The following is a 15,124-nucleotide window of genomic DNA, read 5'->3' as shown; positions in this document are numbered from 1 at the left end:
GAAAATGAGCGCACAGTACCAACCAAAATAAACATTATGCTAAATATTACAACATTCATGATAAAAAGATGTATTGCTGGATAATGTATTACACAGCATTAGTTTTGGCTAAGTTTTCCTAACTGGGTATTGAGTTTATGTACAGTAGATAGAGATGTATTAGTCCTGACTGCTACCACTCTTTCTAGGTGGGTGACCGTATTGTATCCATAAACTCACAGACTCTGGATGGACTTTCTCATGCAGAGGTGGTCAACATGCTGAAGAATGCCTATGGAGATATCATCTTACAGGTGCATACACATACTTACAGTGCACACCTAAACATCAACGCAAGGTAATGAGTGTGAGAGCGAGACTGAACTTCCAATGTTGCCTCCCCGATGGCTGAATGGAGCCTCTGCTGATGAAAGCCGTAAGGTTGTCTCTGAAAGGCCTAGATCTCTGGGCAGCAACTCTGGGCAGCAGGCTCCAGCACCTAACTTCTATGTTTTTTTCCCTCTTGAAGTAGTTTGAGGAAGATAGGTGTTTAAGCCTTCTTCCTTGAGATTATGCTGAGAAATATTTATCTCTTTAGACAGTATGGAAACCAGGTAAATACAGTAGACTGCCAGGAAAGGACATAATCAATGTGGGCTGAGCTCAACATTGAGCCAACGTTGAACTTGTCAGCTAGGGGCTTCTCTCAGTGAATGCCAGACATGGGCCAGACATGGGTCAGACTCGAGTCACATTTTTTAGGACTTGAGACTTGCTTGATCAACATGTATAAAAAACCTGACTTGACTTTGACTTGCTATTCATGACTTGAGACTTGACTTAGACTTGAGACAAATGACTTGAAATGACTTGACTTTTTATTTTTTCATAGATATTAAGGAGTTAACGATTTTAGAAAATCTGCTTAGGTGCTGTTGCATGCTTCACGCGAGCGAACCTGTCATTATTACCAAGTGACGCGACAGACCAACAGCAAGTGCCAGGTCAAATGAGACAGACTGAGGTAGGCTAACTTGCAAATATGGAAGGCTCTACGCTCTACAAAACATAATAATGCTTGGCTACACATATGATTTATCTGACAACTCAAAGGAGAAATGAACAGCAGTCTACAAGTGCGCAAATTAGCGACGTAACCACCTCCACGTCGATTTTCATCCGTCAGAAGTCGTGTTAGAAACCTAATGTCAAATTTAAGGCACATTAAGTTAAGAGTTGGCTCTGAATCTATTATGCTTTTTAGTTAACACGATATTAGGTTTTGTGTGAAATGGCAAAGTGAAACATTTTCTTGTCTAAGTTTAATCTTGATATGCAAGCAAAATGTTGCCAATATAACCTAAAGTAAGTGCCTCTCTTTCTCCCTCCCCCTTAAACACGTCCCTGTTCCATACGTTACAGCCTAGTAGTAACAACAGTCAGTAGGCCTAGCTAACTGCCAGCGATCAGCATAGAAAAGTACTTCACATGTTAGGCTTATGTAGCCTATAATATGATACAGCATTGACGGTCCTAAACCCTACTAAAACCCATTGCGCAGTCGCACTTGTCAAAGTTTGGCAGTGACGTCGGCGGCAGCGTTTGATTCATTGATTGATTCACTTTTTTCATTATTGGGTCCCTGGAGATGACGGGTATAACTGTTTGAATATATTTTCATGATTTGATGTAGCTTACCTAATATTTGAGGCACATAGAAACAATAATAGGTCTTCTTGAATAATAGATCTACTTGAAATACATTTATTTTTATTCGTATACATTTCATCTTATTCTAAAAATCGTTCAGATGTATGTGGCTTGAATGAATGCAATATATATTTGTTTGTTGCAAAAAAAACTCCAGCAGTTCATAACTTGCCTACTGTAGCTTATTTTAAAATGAAAACGTGGGTAAATCATCATGAATTTGTATGATTTGGCTATGACTTGACTTGCTTGACCCAAGCTATGACTTGACTTGGCTTGCTTGACCCAAGCTATGACTTGACTTGACTTGCTTGATCGTCACAAAAAATGACTTGGACTTGCTTGAGACTTGAAGGTTAAGACTTGAGACTTGCTTGTGACTTGCACATGTGTGACTTACTCCCACCTCTGGTGAATGTCCCTCCTACACCTGGAAGCCCTTATTACAGTGCATGAAAAACTGTACTGTTCTTCCTAGGCTTCTTCTTCTTCTTATTATTCTTCTAACGCATTTAATACAGCTTCAACCGTTTAACGTAGAAACTTCATTGTTACGTAGGTCTTACTTAGGACATGGGTGCTTTGTATGTTTCATCTTTGTAACTTTTATACTTTTTAAACTATTAATTAAAAACTATTCAAAATGGCCCCATAGACTTAACATTGGGCTGATGACATCACAATAGAGCCGTTAAGCAATTAGAATCCTATGCCAGGTGGCCAGGCCACCTGCAGCAACTGCCAGTCTCAGGCTTTAAGCATACAAACTGGCTCTCTTAAGACTACACATCCTGTTCAACTGCTTCCTCTGCCAAAAACTGTTTCAAAATAAAAGTCCTCACTACAATAATTCACTGATAAACAATTTAACCCTTCAAACTACTGAACTTTTTAACTGTTCAGCCATTGTAACTGTCACTTGTCATCAACTATGACTCCTACCCACTGTAGCTAGTTAGCATGTTAGCATAGTTAGCAGACATGTGGACTCGAGTCACATGACTTGGACTCGAGTCAGACTCGAGTCATGATTTTAATGACTTCAGACTTGACTTGATAAAATTCGGCATGACTTGCGACTCGACTTGGACTTGAATACTATTCACTCGAGACTTGACTCGGACTTTGCCTCTTTGACTTGTGACGACTTGACATGTCTCGAGTCAAAAACTAAATTTCCTGATCGTGGACCAGTCACCCCAGAGATGCTTTCCCTCCGCACTAAAAAAAAAAAAAAAATAGCGGAGACAAGCGGCCAGTCCAGAGCACAGTTCAGTGCTGCCGCTACCCCCACATGCGTTACGCACTGTGTGTAGGGCACCAAGAGACAGAGAAACGACCAACATTTAGCTAATAACTAGTAGCTTTACTGCAAACTGATTCGCACTCTTGTTAGAGAACGTTTACAATGTCAAAATGCACCAACAGCATGTTACATAAAGATGATACTTTTCGAGTCCTCTCCATTAAGATCCAACTTGAACTTTTGCTAGCCTACTCCATTTAATTGAGAACCCCATCTAAGCACGCACGAGAGGGAGAGAAAACGAGTGGCAGGTTCCAGCTGGCTTGTCATTGTTGATGATGATTGATATTTTCTTTTAAATATAAGAAACGTATAAAAGGAAATCATGAAGGCAACAAATACGAGATTAGGGGAAATTGCGGATTTATCCGGTTCTCACTACTGTTATAAACTATGAGATCCAGGTCACTATGACATAGGCTGCACTCACTGTGATTTGGAAAGTGGACAAGAATATGAAGAGTTGTCTTTGCCTTTGTTTAATGGAAATGGTGAGTCTTGAAGTAGGCCTATTCAATAATTTGTTTACATGAAGCACATTGATATGCCGATTGAAACGCATTCCACTCAGCTAGCTAGGTGGCTACTGGCTACCAGGCTCATAATTCACATTTAATTGCAAACAGAAAATGTCAAGCAAGCATCATGTCATACATGCATCTATTTCCAAAGGAATGAAAGCTGTTTGTGCCAACTTAATATAATGCTTATCATTGTTAATATTGTGCTATTCATGTGGCACAAACAATGTTTGAGTTTGTGGACTAGCCATAGGAATGGAGCTGGTAAAAAAGATCATTATGAGAATGTGTGGACAGTGGCACACAATGGGCTTAAAGTGACAGTGCACCATTTACAAATGAGATAAACAGCATCAAATGTGTAGTATTTCTTAAGAAATGAATACTTTAAAACAAAATTACTGTGTCATTATTATCTTTTAAATAATATAAAAGTGTTGACCTTGGCTTCCCTTATGAGTCGCCACTGGCAGACAGCCTAATAAATTGTTTGCAGGCAAATCTGTGGCCTAGCGCAGTGAAATGCCATCAGTCAAATTATTACTCATCCTTACAGTGGGCTCCGAAATTTGGAAAAACAATATTTTTATTTGTCATGTAGCTATCCGTTTTGTACAGATTACTCAGGTATGCACATGTGTATATTGTATGCGCATGCATATATCGTAAAAGATTTCAAGACAGAAACATTGAACATATTTTAATCTGTATTTATAAAAAAAAAAATCTGTGGATTAGATGGAAGTGTTAAAATTATGATCGATAGTCTAATAATGCCATTATTAAGTGAAGAGTACCTGATGACTTGTTCAGGACTTGAAAAAGATTGGGACTTGGACTTGGACTCGACTTGGCTTTGATGAGACTTGGACTTGGACTCGACTTGCCCTTCTCTGTATTTACTTGGGACTTGACTTGGACTTGAGTGCTAAGACTTGGGACTTACTTGTGACTTGCCAAACAGTGACTTGGTCCCACCTCTGATAGTTAGCATTTTTAACAAAACTGCTAGAAAACATTAGCTAAGTTAGCTAAGTAGCATGGTTAGCATTGTTTACATAGTTAGCATTTTTTGCAAAACTGCTAGAAAACATTAGCTAAGTTAGCTAAGTAGCATGGTTAGCATAGTTAACATTGTTAGCATTTTTAGCAAAACTGCTAGAAAACATTAGTTAAGTTAGTCAAATATCTACACAGCCATTAAACTATTTGAATATCAACATTCATTAAATTTTCAGTCTGTCAACAACTTTTAAACTATTTACATTCAACTTTTAAACGGTCTACTTTTAAACTATCATTAAACTATCTATCTATTAAATTAGCTGTCTATCAAAAACTTTTAAACTATCTACATTCAGCTTTTAAATGGTCTACTTTTAAACTATCATTAACCCTCTAGGCGCCACGGTCGAGTTTACTCGACAAGATGCGGTACTGGATAAAATGGCCGATTTAGTCAAATAGGGTGTCATATTTCGTTCGACCTCCACTCCACTAGATGGCAGACATGTCATACGTCATCCCCGAGTCCAAAAAAGGTCATGCTTTAAACAAAACTTTCGAGCTACAGCGCATTGAATCAGTGCGTGCAATACCGGAGCTAGTGTGCGTGTGAGCCACTTTATCAGAGCGATATTGTCAACGTCAGCGAGTATTTGCATTAGATTATCGTCTAATGGCATCAAAAAAGTTTACCCGAAATGAAGTGTTGGGTCTTCTATTCGCGGACCCTGATTCTGAAGGGGAATATCTGCCTTCAGAAAATGACGGTGATTCGTTTAGTGAGGCTTCAGATGCGTCCCTGCCTTACAATGTTGCAGCTGGACAAAGTGAGAGTTTAGCTTACACCAAGCACAAACGTTGAATCGTTTGCCCTATGTCAGTGGTGGGAATAATGTTTCACAGGGTCGGAGTGTTCATCGGGAAGTTAGCAGGGTGTTAGTGGTGTGGCGAACGAGGCTGGAGGTAATGTCCATGTAGCGCTAGCTTCTGTCTTCTGACCGTGTGCCTCTCCGCAATCGCAGCGACAGTAACGTGGTGGAGCCTTTGTCTAATGCCACTGGGTATGTTAGACGAGGTCGAAGTGCTCATAGGACAGTTAGGAGGGAACGTAGAGGCAGTGTGGGGAGTCGCAATGAGAATGACAGTAGGCCTAGTCAGAGTTGCGCAAATTCTCTCCACTCGGCGCGCGCGCTAGGCAGATCTGACCATGCTGTTCGCAGCAGGAGCAGAGGTGGTGACACGGGGCAGGGGAGCCATTAGGCCATGCATAGTCTATCACAAGATGATGGGAATGCCGGCCCTGTATGGATAGGGATAGGGAGTCATTATCTCTACAGCAAAAGGCCTGCTACATAAAAAAAAAAATTGTCAGCCATTTATTAGTAATGATTTACACTGTTGATTTGCTATCTATTTCCCTGACCATTTAGGACATACACTATGTGTTCTTTTTTGTGTGTTCATATCCTTGTGATGTGTGTGTCTTTGTCAGCTAAGAAAAAAACAACAAAAAAACATCAACAAAAACAACAAAAAAAAAAAAATACTAACATTGTCTCTCGTCTTGTCTCGTCATCTCACTCCTGATCTGTGCCTTGCCGTGGCAAGTGAGCTTTTGAACTAAACAGGTCTTGTCTACTTGTGTTTGTGTGTCATCTGAATAATATATATGTGCCCCATACATGGAATCAGAGTGCCTACTGTATGAAGTAAATGGAAAATCTCTACAGCAAAAGGCCAGCCTACCGCTACATGCATTTGGTTTGTTTCTGCCATTTATTAGTAATGATTTACACAGTTTGTTTACTACTTACTATTTACCTGAGCATTCAGTATTGTGCAATATAGCATACAGAAGGTGAGGGACATTTTGGGGTGAAAGAAGTGGTGCATTTTATCATTCAAACATGCAACTTTTCATGAAAATTCTATAATCCAAGATGGCCGCCACCATATGACGTCATAATATGCAAATTAGATATAAACATTTAATCTCCACATAAACTTTGGGTCATCCTTAATATTTCTCTAATTTACAGAAAGTCTCTATCTCATCACTTTTAAGATATAGCCTTTTGAAATGTAGATGTCAAAATCGAATGTTTCGAAAAAAAACCTCTGGCGCCTAAAGGGTTAAACTATCTATCTATTAAACTAGCTGTCTATCAACAACTTTTAAATTATCTACATTCAACTTTTAAACGGTCTACTTTTAAACTATCAACTTTTATTAAGCTATGCAACCACCATGTCTATCCTAGCATCACTGTAGTAACCATCTCTGTATTATCTATTTTAACTATACATGATATTTTACATCACAACTTTTGCATTTTCATGCACTGGTAATTCCTTGGAATTGCATTTCTAGTTTCAAGCCGCAACTCCGCTGCAACCGTATCATTACTCACGACATGCCCTGTCTGCAAATTCTCTAAGCAAACAGTACACAAATGAATTGACCGTCACCGTCAGTAGCACTTCAGTCACTCCTGTGCCAGTGAGCGGCCAACACTCTACAAGCATTGTGGCTCAGCCACAGCCAGACACAATCACTTGTCAGTATTCTACTGTAGCGACATATTGTTGGCCTGCATTGATGACCATCACCTGGGCACTGCAAATATAAAGGGGTCTCATGTTCAAATCCTAGTGCCTCCGGTAACAGCCACCTCTGGCAGCTCACCATCAAGTGCTCATCAGTCCATGTAGGGATGTGTAACGCCTCCGATAATGCACCCCTGACAGCACTCGATTGCGTCACCCCCGCCATGGCCAGACACTAGTGCTGTCATTGTCCTGCTTGTGCTACATGGTCAGCTTCTTTCCAATGCTAACCGCCCTTACAAAAATGTAATGTTTGCTGCAGATTTGCAGCAAATTTGTGGGTGATTTGTGGGAAACAAATGAGTTCACTAGAAAATATCGCCAGAAGTTTGCCAGTGTTGGCCGCTAGAGGCAAACTTCCAGCAAAGTTCTGGCAACAATGAGAAGTTTGCCACTAGTGGCAAATGTGTTCGCCAGTGATTTGCCATCACACTTAGCCAATAATGGCAAACTTCCAGTGAACTTCTGGTGACAAACCTAATTTGCATAATGACATTGCTGCAAATTTGCTGCAATATTACCAAAAGTTAACCGCAACTGTTTGCCAGAAACCTAATTTGCATGTGAAAATATGACCTTGCCAGAAACCTGAAATTTCTGTAAGGGCGTGCATGCAACGACCCCAGTGAGTCTGTCAGAGTGAACACTTGTCCATCGTCGCCAGTGAACTCAACTGAAAGAGAACATAAGGTTATGAATATAACCTCAGTTTTATGAAGGAGAACATGTGATGTTAACCTTTTCATGCCTCATTGCACTGGTACGAAAGATCACTGCAGAATTATTAGTGAGGACCACTTTCTCGCTGTGTGCCCTGATATAGACATGGGCCCTGGAAAACACCCAAACAAACACAAAAGGGTGGTTTGAGATTGGTACAGATTGATGACGTCATCCGAGAATGATGTCCCATTGTTTAACGTCTTAGGTGTTTTTATGACATAGCAGAAGAGTACTGGTTCCATGTCTGCACAGTTTGATTGGCTACTGTCATATCCTCTTTTACTGGTTACTGCCTTTACTTCTCTATTTTCAGCCATTTAATGAAAGCCACCCTTTTAAAGAAGTTTGGCTGAATGTTTTTGTTAAGTGTTGAATTTGTACGAGCCAAGTTATAAAACTAGATGTACCGCAGAGCGGTACAAAATATGACCGCCGCCCAGTCCAGCACATTTTTTCCACAAAAATAAATCGTGCTGAAAGGCCTATATGATTCTAACTGTCTCACTAAATTGCATTATCCACACTCAATTCTCACTGGTATCTGCTAGACAACAAGTACCAAAACATGATTAGTTCATAGATTTTACATGTAAAATTCATTTTATACAACCCCACCCCCATCTTGCCTGTTCATAATTCTGAGAAATTCTTGAATTGTGTGCATGTGTGCGTGTACACGTTTATGTTTATGTGTGTGTGTGTGTGTGTGTGCGTGCTTGTGTGTTTGCCTGCGTATGTGTGTTTGTGCATGTGCATGCATGTGTACATATGTCTACTGTGTGAGTATGTGTCATACGTATGATTACTGTGAATGTATGTGTGTGCGTGTGTATCTGTTTATGCACATGTGTGCACATGGAATGGGTTAACATGATCTCTAGAGGCAAACATACGGAAAAAATTGGTCATCCTAGGCCCTACGGTTCTCAAGATATTCACAGAAAACTGTGTCTGCCCTACCCTCCTTTGGGGGGGTCCACTACAGCGGGGGGGCTACAGATCAAAACGAAAAACAATGGTTCCATGCTATCCATGTGGGGTTACATGCCCACCAAGTTTCGTGTACCCCGGTCTTTCAGTGTCCCGGGAATCCTTGTTGGTGTACGGTCACTAAATGTACACATAAATTATTTTATTGTAAGGCCCCCCATGAACGAAAGTTCACAAAACTTGGCATGCATTTGGAGGGTGTCATAATGATCCTACACTTTCAATTTCGTGCAGTTTTGACCATGTCAGCCAGAGATATTGTGATGAAAACACCTAATTTTTTGCTTTTTAATTTTTAACTAGGTGGCGCTATACATGAAATAAGTGGTAATGGGATGGGTTGACATGCCCCCTTAAGACCAACATACAAAAAAAAGGTGGACCTCCTAGGCCCTACAGTTCTCGAGATATTCACAGAAAACTGTCTCCGGCCACCTACAGGCCAGTTGGTGTATAGTAACATAAATTAATTTATTGTGTGGCCCCCCATGAACTGAATTCCACGAAACTTGGCGTGCATTCAGAGGGTGTCATAATGATCCTTCACTTCCAATTTCGTGCAGTTTTGACTATGTTAGGTCACAGATACCTGCGATTACAACACCTCATTTTTACTTTTTTGGGTTTAACTAGGTGGCGCTATACATGAAATGAGTGGTTATGGAATGGGTTGACATGGCCCCTTGAGATCAACATACGAAAAAAAATGGTCCTCCTAAACCTTACGGTTCTCGAGATATTCACAGAAAACTGTGTCTGCCCTACCCTCCTTTCGGGGGGTGCAGTCCAGCGGGGGGGCTACAGATCAAAACGAAAAATGATGGTTCCATGCTATCCATATGGGGTTACATGCCCACCAAGTTTCGTCTACCCCGGTCTTTCAGTGTCCCGGGAATCCTTGACGGAAATTTGGACAAAAAAAAAAAAATCTGACTAAACCTATATGACCGCCGCTTCGCTGCGCGGCGGTCATAATAAGTAAAATCTCATTATCATGCCAATTTCTCTTGGTTGTTTGATATTACCGATAACATAGCAGAGCACAAAGAGATTTAAAAGATCAGAGAATGCTTCAATTCCCAGAGAAAACTCTGCGTGGCAAGCTCTGTAAGGCATGTAAGGATTTTTTTGCAGGCATGGTGGTCTTTTTCAAGTAATGCAATAAAAAGATTCTCCAGCCTCAAATCAAATCATACCTTCGATATATAGTACATGCATTAGATAGACATTTTGATAACCAGCTGAAAAGACACATGGGTCATGTGCAGACATCAGTCCCTGTGTCTTGACAGAGCAATCTTCCCTCATCTACAAACTGCAACTAAAATGCACATGTGCAGCGCAGTTTGTAGTTGCACTACACAAAATTATGTGAAAAGTAAACACCTAGTTGCTCTATTTCATAATGTTGTCTGTGTGTCTCTGCATTAATTATGTGTTTTGCAGGTGATAGCAGACACCAACATCAGTGCCATTGCCAGTCAGGTGGAGAGCATGTCCACCAGCATCAGCAGCACTGCCAACCTTGAGGCCCCAAGCAGTGAGCCTGAGTGAGTTTACACATACTTCTCAGTACTGCAATACTGCATGTACATTTGGCCCAATGTACCAGTAACACAAGCATGCTGAAACTCACAAACAAACATGCTCAGCAGTGTATAGGATATGTGTTTAAAAATATTTGTTTTCCAGTTTTCCAGTGGCTTTAAAAATAATTTTCTTCTGTCATTCAATTGTACTATACAATATAATAACCTCTGTCTTTACTGGAAAAAGGATGTAAAGTAGAGTCATAGTGGTATGACCATGGAAATTATACAGAAAATGCGAGTTCCCTCCAGTATTATACAATTCACTGGATTTTTCAGGACGTTGTTTTCCTATTGCCTCGTTTCACTTCTTACTTTTTCCTCAAACAATCATGATCTTTGTATATGTGTTTGTTGGCAGAACTCCAAAGCCAAAAAATGTCACATTGGAGAGGGGTGCTGAAGGCCTGGGCTTCAGTATTGTTGGAGGCTTTGGTAGCCCTCATGGTGACCTACCTATCTACGTCAAAACTGTATTCAGCAAGGTAACAACTCTGGGAGAGGGACTTGAAGAAACTGTCTAACCCCTTAACCTTCAAGACATTGTGATGATTTATTGATGGCTTCATGAAAACATACACTTTAACAGCTGTCACTTAAAAAAAGAGTGAGTTTAAATGGTGAGATAGGTAATTCTGCCTTACCAGTGAATGATACGCACAATTCGAATTGCAATTCTGCTTCCTGTTTGCTACCTCAATTGAAATGCAAGTGAAATTCAAGAATTGAATTCGAATTTAAGAGCCAGTTTCAATTCTGGAATTTTGCACAAGCCTGAACTGCACCTATAAAGAGTTATGTTGTAGCCCTTACACCCTACAATGCTTTATAAAGCTTTTTTACCTCATCATTGCATTATCAAGAGGTCAAAGAAGCTTAATAATGCTCAGTGAAACCTCAAGTTGTAAAGGCTTTTAAGACAGTAGGCTATCATAATACTTCATAAGTGAAGTCATGGTCATGGATATGTATAAATAGTTATTACTATGTCACTTATCGATTTATTAATGCTTTATTACCCTTTATGGATGTATTTACCAAACTTTTTAATCAAATATGTTAACAAAACACATTATTTTTAACTTGACTTTATCCAGAATTCATATTTCTGTTTTTTGGAATTATATGCATATTACCATATTTTTTACACAGATAATGCTTAATTCAATCAAAAGATTTCAGAAAACTTGCAATACTATTTACAAATAATATTTGTATTTATGTGAGTAAACAATTGGGCAACTTTTATGGTGATATCTATTAGAATTTTACCCTATTCACTTGTAGTGATCGCTTTTTGATCAAAAGTGTTTTCCATGGCAAGGCCCCCAAAATACGACTAGGTTCTCGAAAAGGCCCCCCTTTTGCAATATGTCTTATTAAACCCATTGACAATACTACGGCAAATGGAAAAAATAAATTAAGCTAATATTTTAAGCTAATCTGTTTAGCCACAAGCACTTCACGATAGAGCATACAGTGTGTGAAAACTGGATTCAGGGCTATTTCTGCTTGATGAAAGCTGTCACTCCACTGTTACCAGTCATAGGCCATAGTCCCGAGGCCCCGTCTGAACACACTCCCACACAACAATGATGTACTCGTCCAAAACTTGAAAATATCTCTCCCTTTGGTTCTACTTTCAAAAAGGTTTCACTGTAGTTTCCTTTCTAAAATATTTAGCGAACTCCATCCGCATCAACAAATTCACAATGGCCAATCTTTGAAATTAAACGGTCTCGGTTTTATTAGGAAGACATGAATTCTGGGTGGATTTGGACAAGCCTCTGACTCGTGTTGTGGGTGATATTGGAGAATTTGGCGAAATTGGAGCGGAAAAGAATGGCCGTTCCGGCCTATAAATTACAAAGCGCTCCGCGCTCCAACAAAATTCCATCCGCTATAACATAGTGGTATATTAGTATTCCAGTTTATGGTTGTGACATTTTTTCTCTCACCTGTAGGGGGCCACAGCAGTGGAGGGTCGTCTGAAGCGTGGTGATCAGATCCTCTCTGTTAGTGGTGAATCCCTGGAAGGGGTGACTCATGAGCAAGCAGTGGCAATCCTGAAGAAGCAGAGAGGGGTAGTTACCCTATCTGTCTTGTCCTGACCTCTTCAACAACTCAACTCATCCCCAGTCAAACCAGGACATACAGTGCCTATAAACAATAATCACCCCCCCTGGATATTTTCCCTTTTATTGCTTTAATAAATTCAATCAATAAAGTCAATTTGTACTTTTTTACAATAATTTACAAAAAACTCTCTTTAATGTCAAAGTTAAAGCAGACTTCTACAAAGTAATCTTAATTAATTACCTGCCCAGGCTAAACTGACAGTTTACATGATGATAAAGGTGTTTGAATACCAGACAATCAGAAAGATGATCATTGAAAATATAATGTTCAGATATGCGACGACCAGAGCTAGTGAGCGGTGCGAATATCCCGCTCCTCGCTCAGGTGGATGTTCATTCGGCCGCTCCTCCGCTCAAATTTGTGTCAGTTCGCTCCGTTCAATTTCGCAAATTCAATCAATAAAGTCAATTTGTACTTTTTTACAATAATTTTCAAAAAACTCTCTTTAATGTCAAAGTCAAAGCAGACTTCTACAAAGTAATCTTAATTATTTGCAAATGTATAATGTAGAATAAGTGGTTCCATAAATATTGAAACATGGTGGTGGCAGCACCAGGGGGGTGCTTCTCGATAACATGCCCTGGAAAGCTTGAAAAGGTAAAGGGTAAAATAAATTCAGCAAAATATATGGAAATCCTGGAAGACAACCTGATTCAGTCTGCAAGAGAACTACGACTTGGGAGATGATTTACTTTCCAGCAAGACAATGACCTAAAGCAGACAGTGAAAACTACACAGAAATGGTTTAAAAAGAACAATGTGAATGTTTTTGTGTGCCCAAGACCTCAATCCAATAGAGAATTTGTGGCTGGACTGGGCTGCCTGCGCCTAATCCCTGTGCAACCGGACCAAACGAGCAGTGGAAAAAGAAAAGAAAAAGAAAATGGAGTAAAATTGCAGTATCCACATGCGCAAGCCTAATTGTGACGTATCCACGCAGACTACATGCTTTAATTGCAGCCAAAGGTATATCTACTGACTTGCAGGGGGTGAATATTTAGGCAATCTCTTATTTTTTACATATTTTTAATTAACATTACTTTGTAGAAATCCACTTTCTCTTTGACATTAAAGAGATTTTTGTAAATTATTGAAAAAAAGGCCAAATTAAATTTCAGTTTATGAAAGCAATAAAATGGGAAATATACAAAGGGGGTGAATACTTTGTATAGGCACTGTATGACCTGAGGAACTTTATATTAACTTCAAAATGGATTTGGGATGCTTTTGGTTTAAACCTATCCAGCACCTGCCCAAACTTGAGCCCTTTAATGTATGTGATCTTGACCGCGTGAACATCTTGTGAAGAGCAGCTTCACCCCATGGTGGACTGTGCAAGAAGAGAACAATTTGTTCAGATACAAAAAATCAGTAGTGTGCCCTGGTGTTGCCATGAATGAAGATATTACAATAACTAATGAAGATATTACAATAAGAGCCCCAACTATGCATATGATTAGCACGCTCCAACCACAAACAAGAGCGAAAGTGCCATCAAGGCAGCTATCCTGGATGATGTGACATAGCCACATACACTCAACCAGTTTAAGTGTGTTTTGTACTGCTACCCTGATTTCATGACTTAAATCAGCTGTGCATAAATCACCCAGATGTGTTCTGCATACAAACTCCCTGCTTTGAATTTTGAAAAAATTATATTGATTGTTTTATTTTTGAAATAAGCACCACGATACAGTACAAAGCAAAAGATTGACTCAAGTGTTATCTTTAATATGTAGTTAGAAAACTCTATGATTGGGAGTCACACAATGCCTCTCTCATGCAATATGTTTTTTTTTATGATTGAGCATGTGTCTTTCAAATTTTCATACATATCCACAATGCTGATGTCCTGAATCATACAGTATGTCCTGAAAGATTTAGAATTTTAGTGTCAGAATATGTATTTGTAATCATCATATTTGACCAGCTACATATGTTTGTGCTTTTCATCATTTTTATACCTATAATGTATAGAAGTCCATAGGACCCATCATGGACCATTAATTATCTCTGCCAAGGAGGTTGTTGTCTGTCTGTCTGTCAATAAGTGGGATTATGCAAAAAATACTAGCCTAGTGTTCACCTTCTTTATCACCTCACTTTCACTATCATTGCAAGATACAGCATCTGACAATTGTAGAGGTCTGTGCACTCTGAGTGCTCCTCTAGTTTATTGCCATGCTCGTGGTAGTTTTTTCATGTTTCTTTCTTTGGAAGACATCCTAAATGCTTACAGTTTTTTCTGATGGCTTAAGCACATTTTTGTAACTATTGGCTATTTTTGCAAAACTCTACAAGAAAACCTTTCACCAAATCAGCAAAACATTGTAGTTCTCTTGCAAAAGCTAATAAACCTTGCTTAACTCTTCAAACCTTCGTAAAAATGGTATTTTCGTATCAAACAGTTAACATAAGCCATCACACTGAGAAAAAAAATCAGTCTTTCAAAATTGTGTCGTCTCTCTCGGTCAGGCCACAAAATGTTGTCTACATCACATGCAATGTCCTCTAGTCCAAGGCACCGGGGAAAATATCTTCTGGAATGCTGTATC

At 39.5% G+C, this 15,124-nt stretch overlaps 1 protein-coding gene across 2 annotated transcripts in view; it reads left to right on the top strand.

Annotated features, from left to right (window-relative positions):
- LOC121677437 (multiple PDZ domain protein-like) overlaps positions 1–14,861 on the top strand; it is a 69,838-nt gene extending 54,977 nt beyond the window's left edge. The window contains exons 17-20 of one of the 2 annotated variants that reach the window (XM_042056166.1): positions 222–293; positions 10,288–10,391; positions 10,792–10,915; positions 12,395–14,861. In XM_042056166.1, coding sequence (XP_041912100.1) covers positions 222–293; positions 10,288–10,391; positions 10,792–10,915; positions 12,395–12,541 — 447 coding nt within the window. In that variant the 3' untranslated portion in view covers positions 12,542–14,861. Of the gene's footprint in view, positions 1–188; positions 294–10,287; positions 10,392–10,791; positions 10,916–12,394 lie in introns of both variants that reach the window. The other variant, XM_042056165.1, reaches the window with a different exon arrangement.
- The last annotated feature ends 263 nt before the right edge of the window (positions 14,862–15,124 follow it).

The sequence above is a fragment of the Alosa sapidissima genome, chromosome 12, assembly GCF_018492685.1.
Source record: "Alosa sapidissima isolate fAloSap1 chromosome 12, fAloSap1.pri, whole genome shotgun sequence".
Classification (NCBI taxonomy): domain Eukaryota; kingdom Metazoa; phylum Chordata; class Actinopteri; order Clupeiformes; family Clupeidae; genus Alosa; species Alosa sapidissima.
Note: the sequence above shows the minus strand (reverse complement) of the source record. Positions and strands in the feature narration are given on the sequence as shown.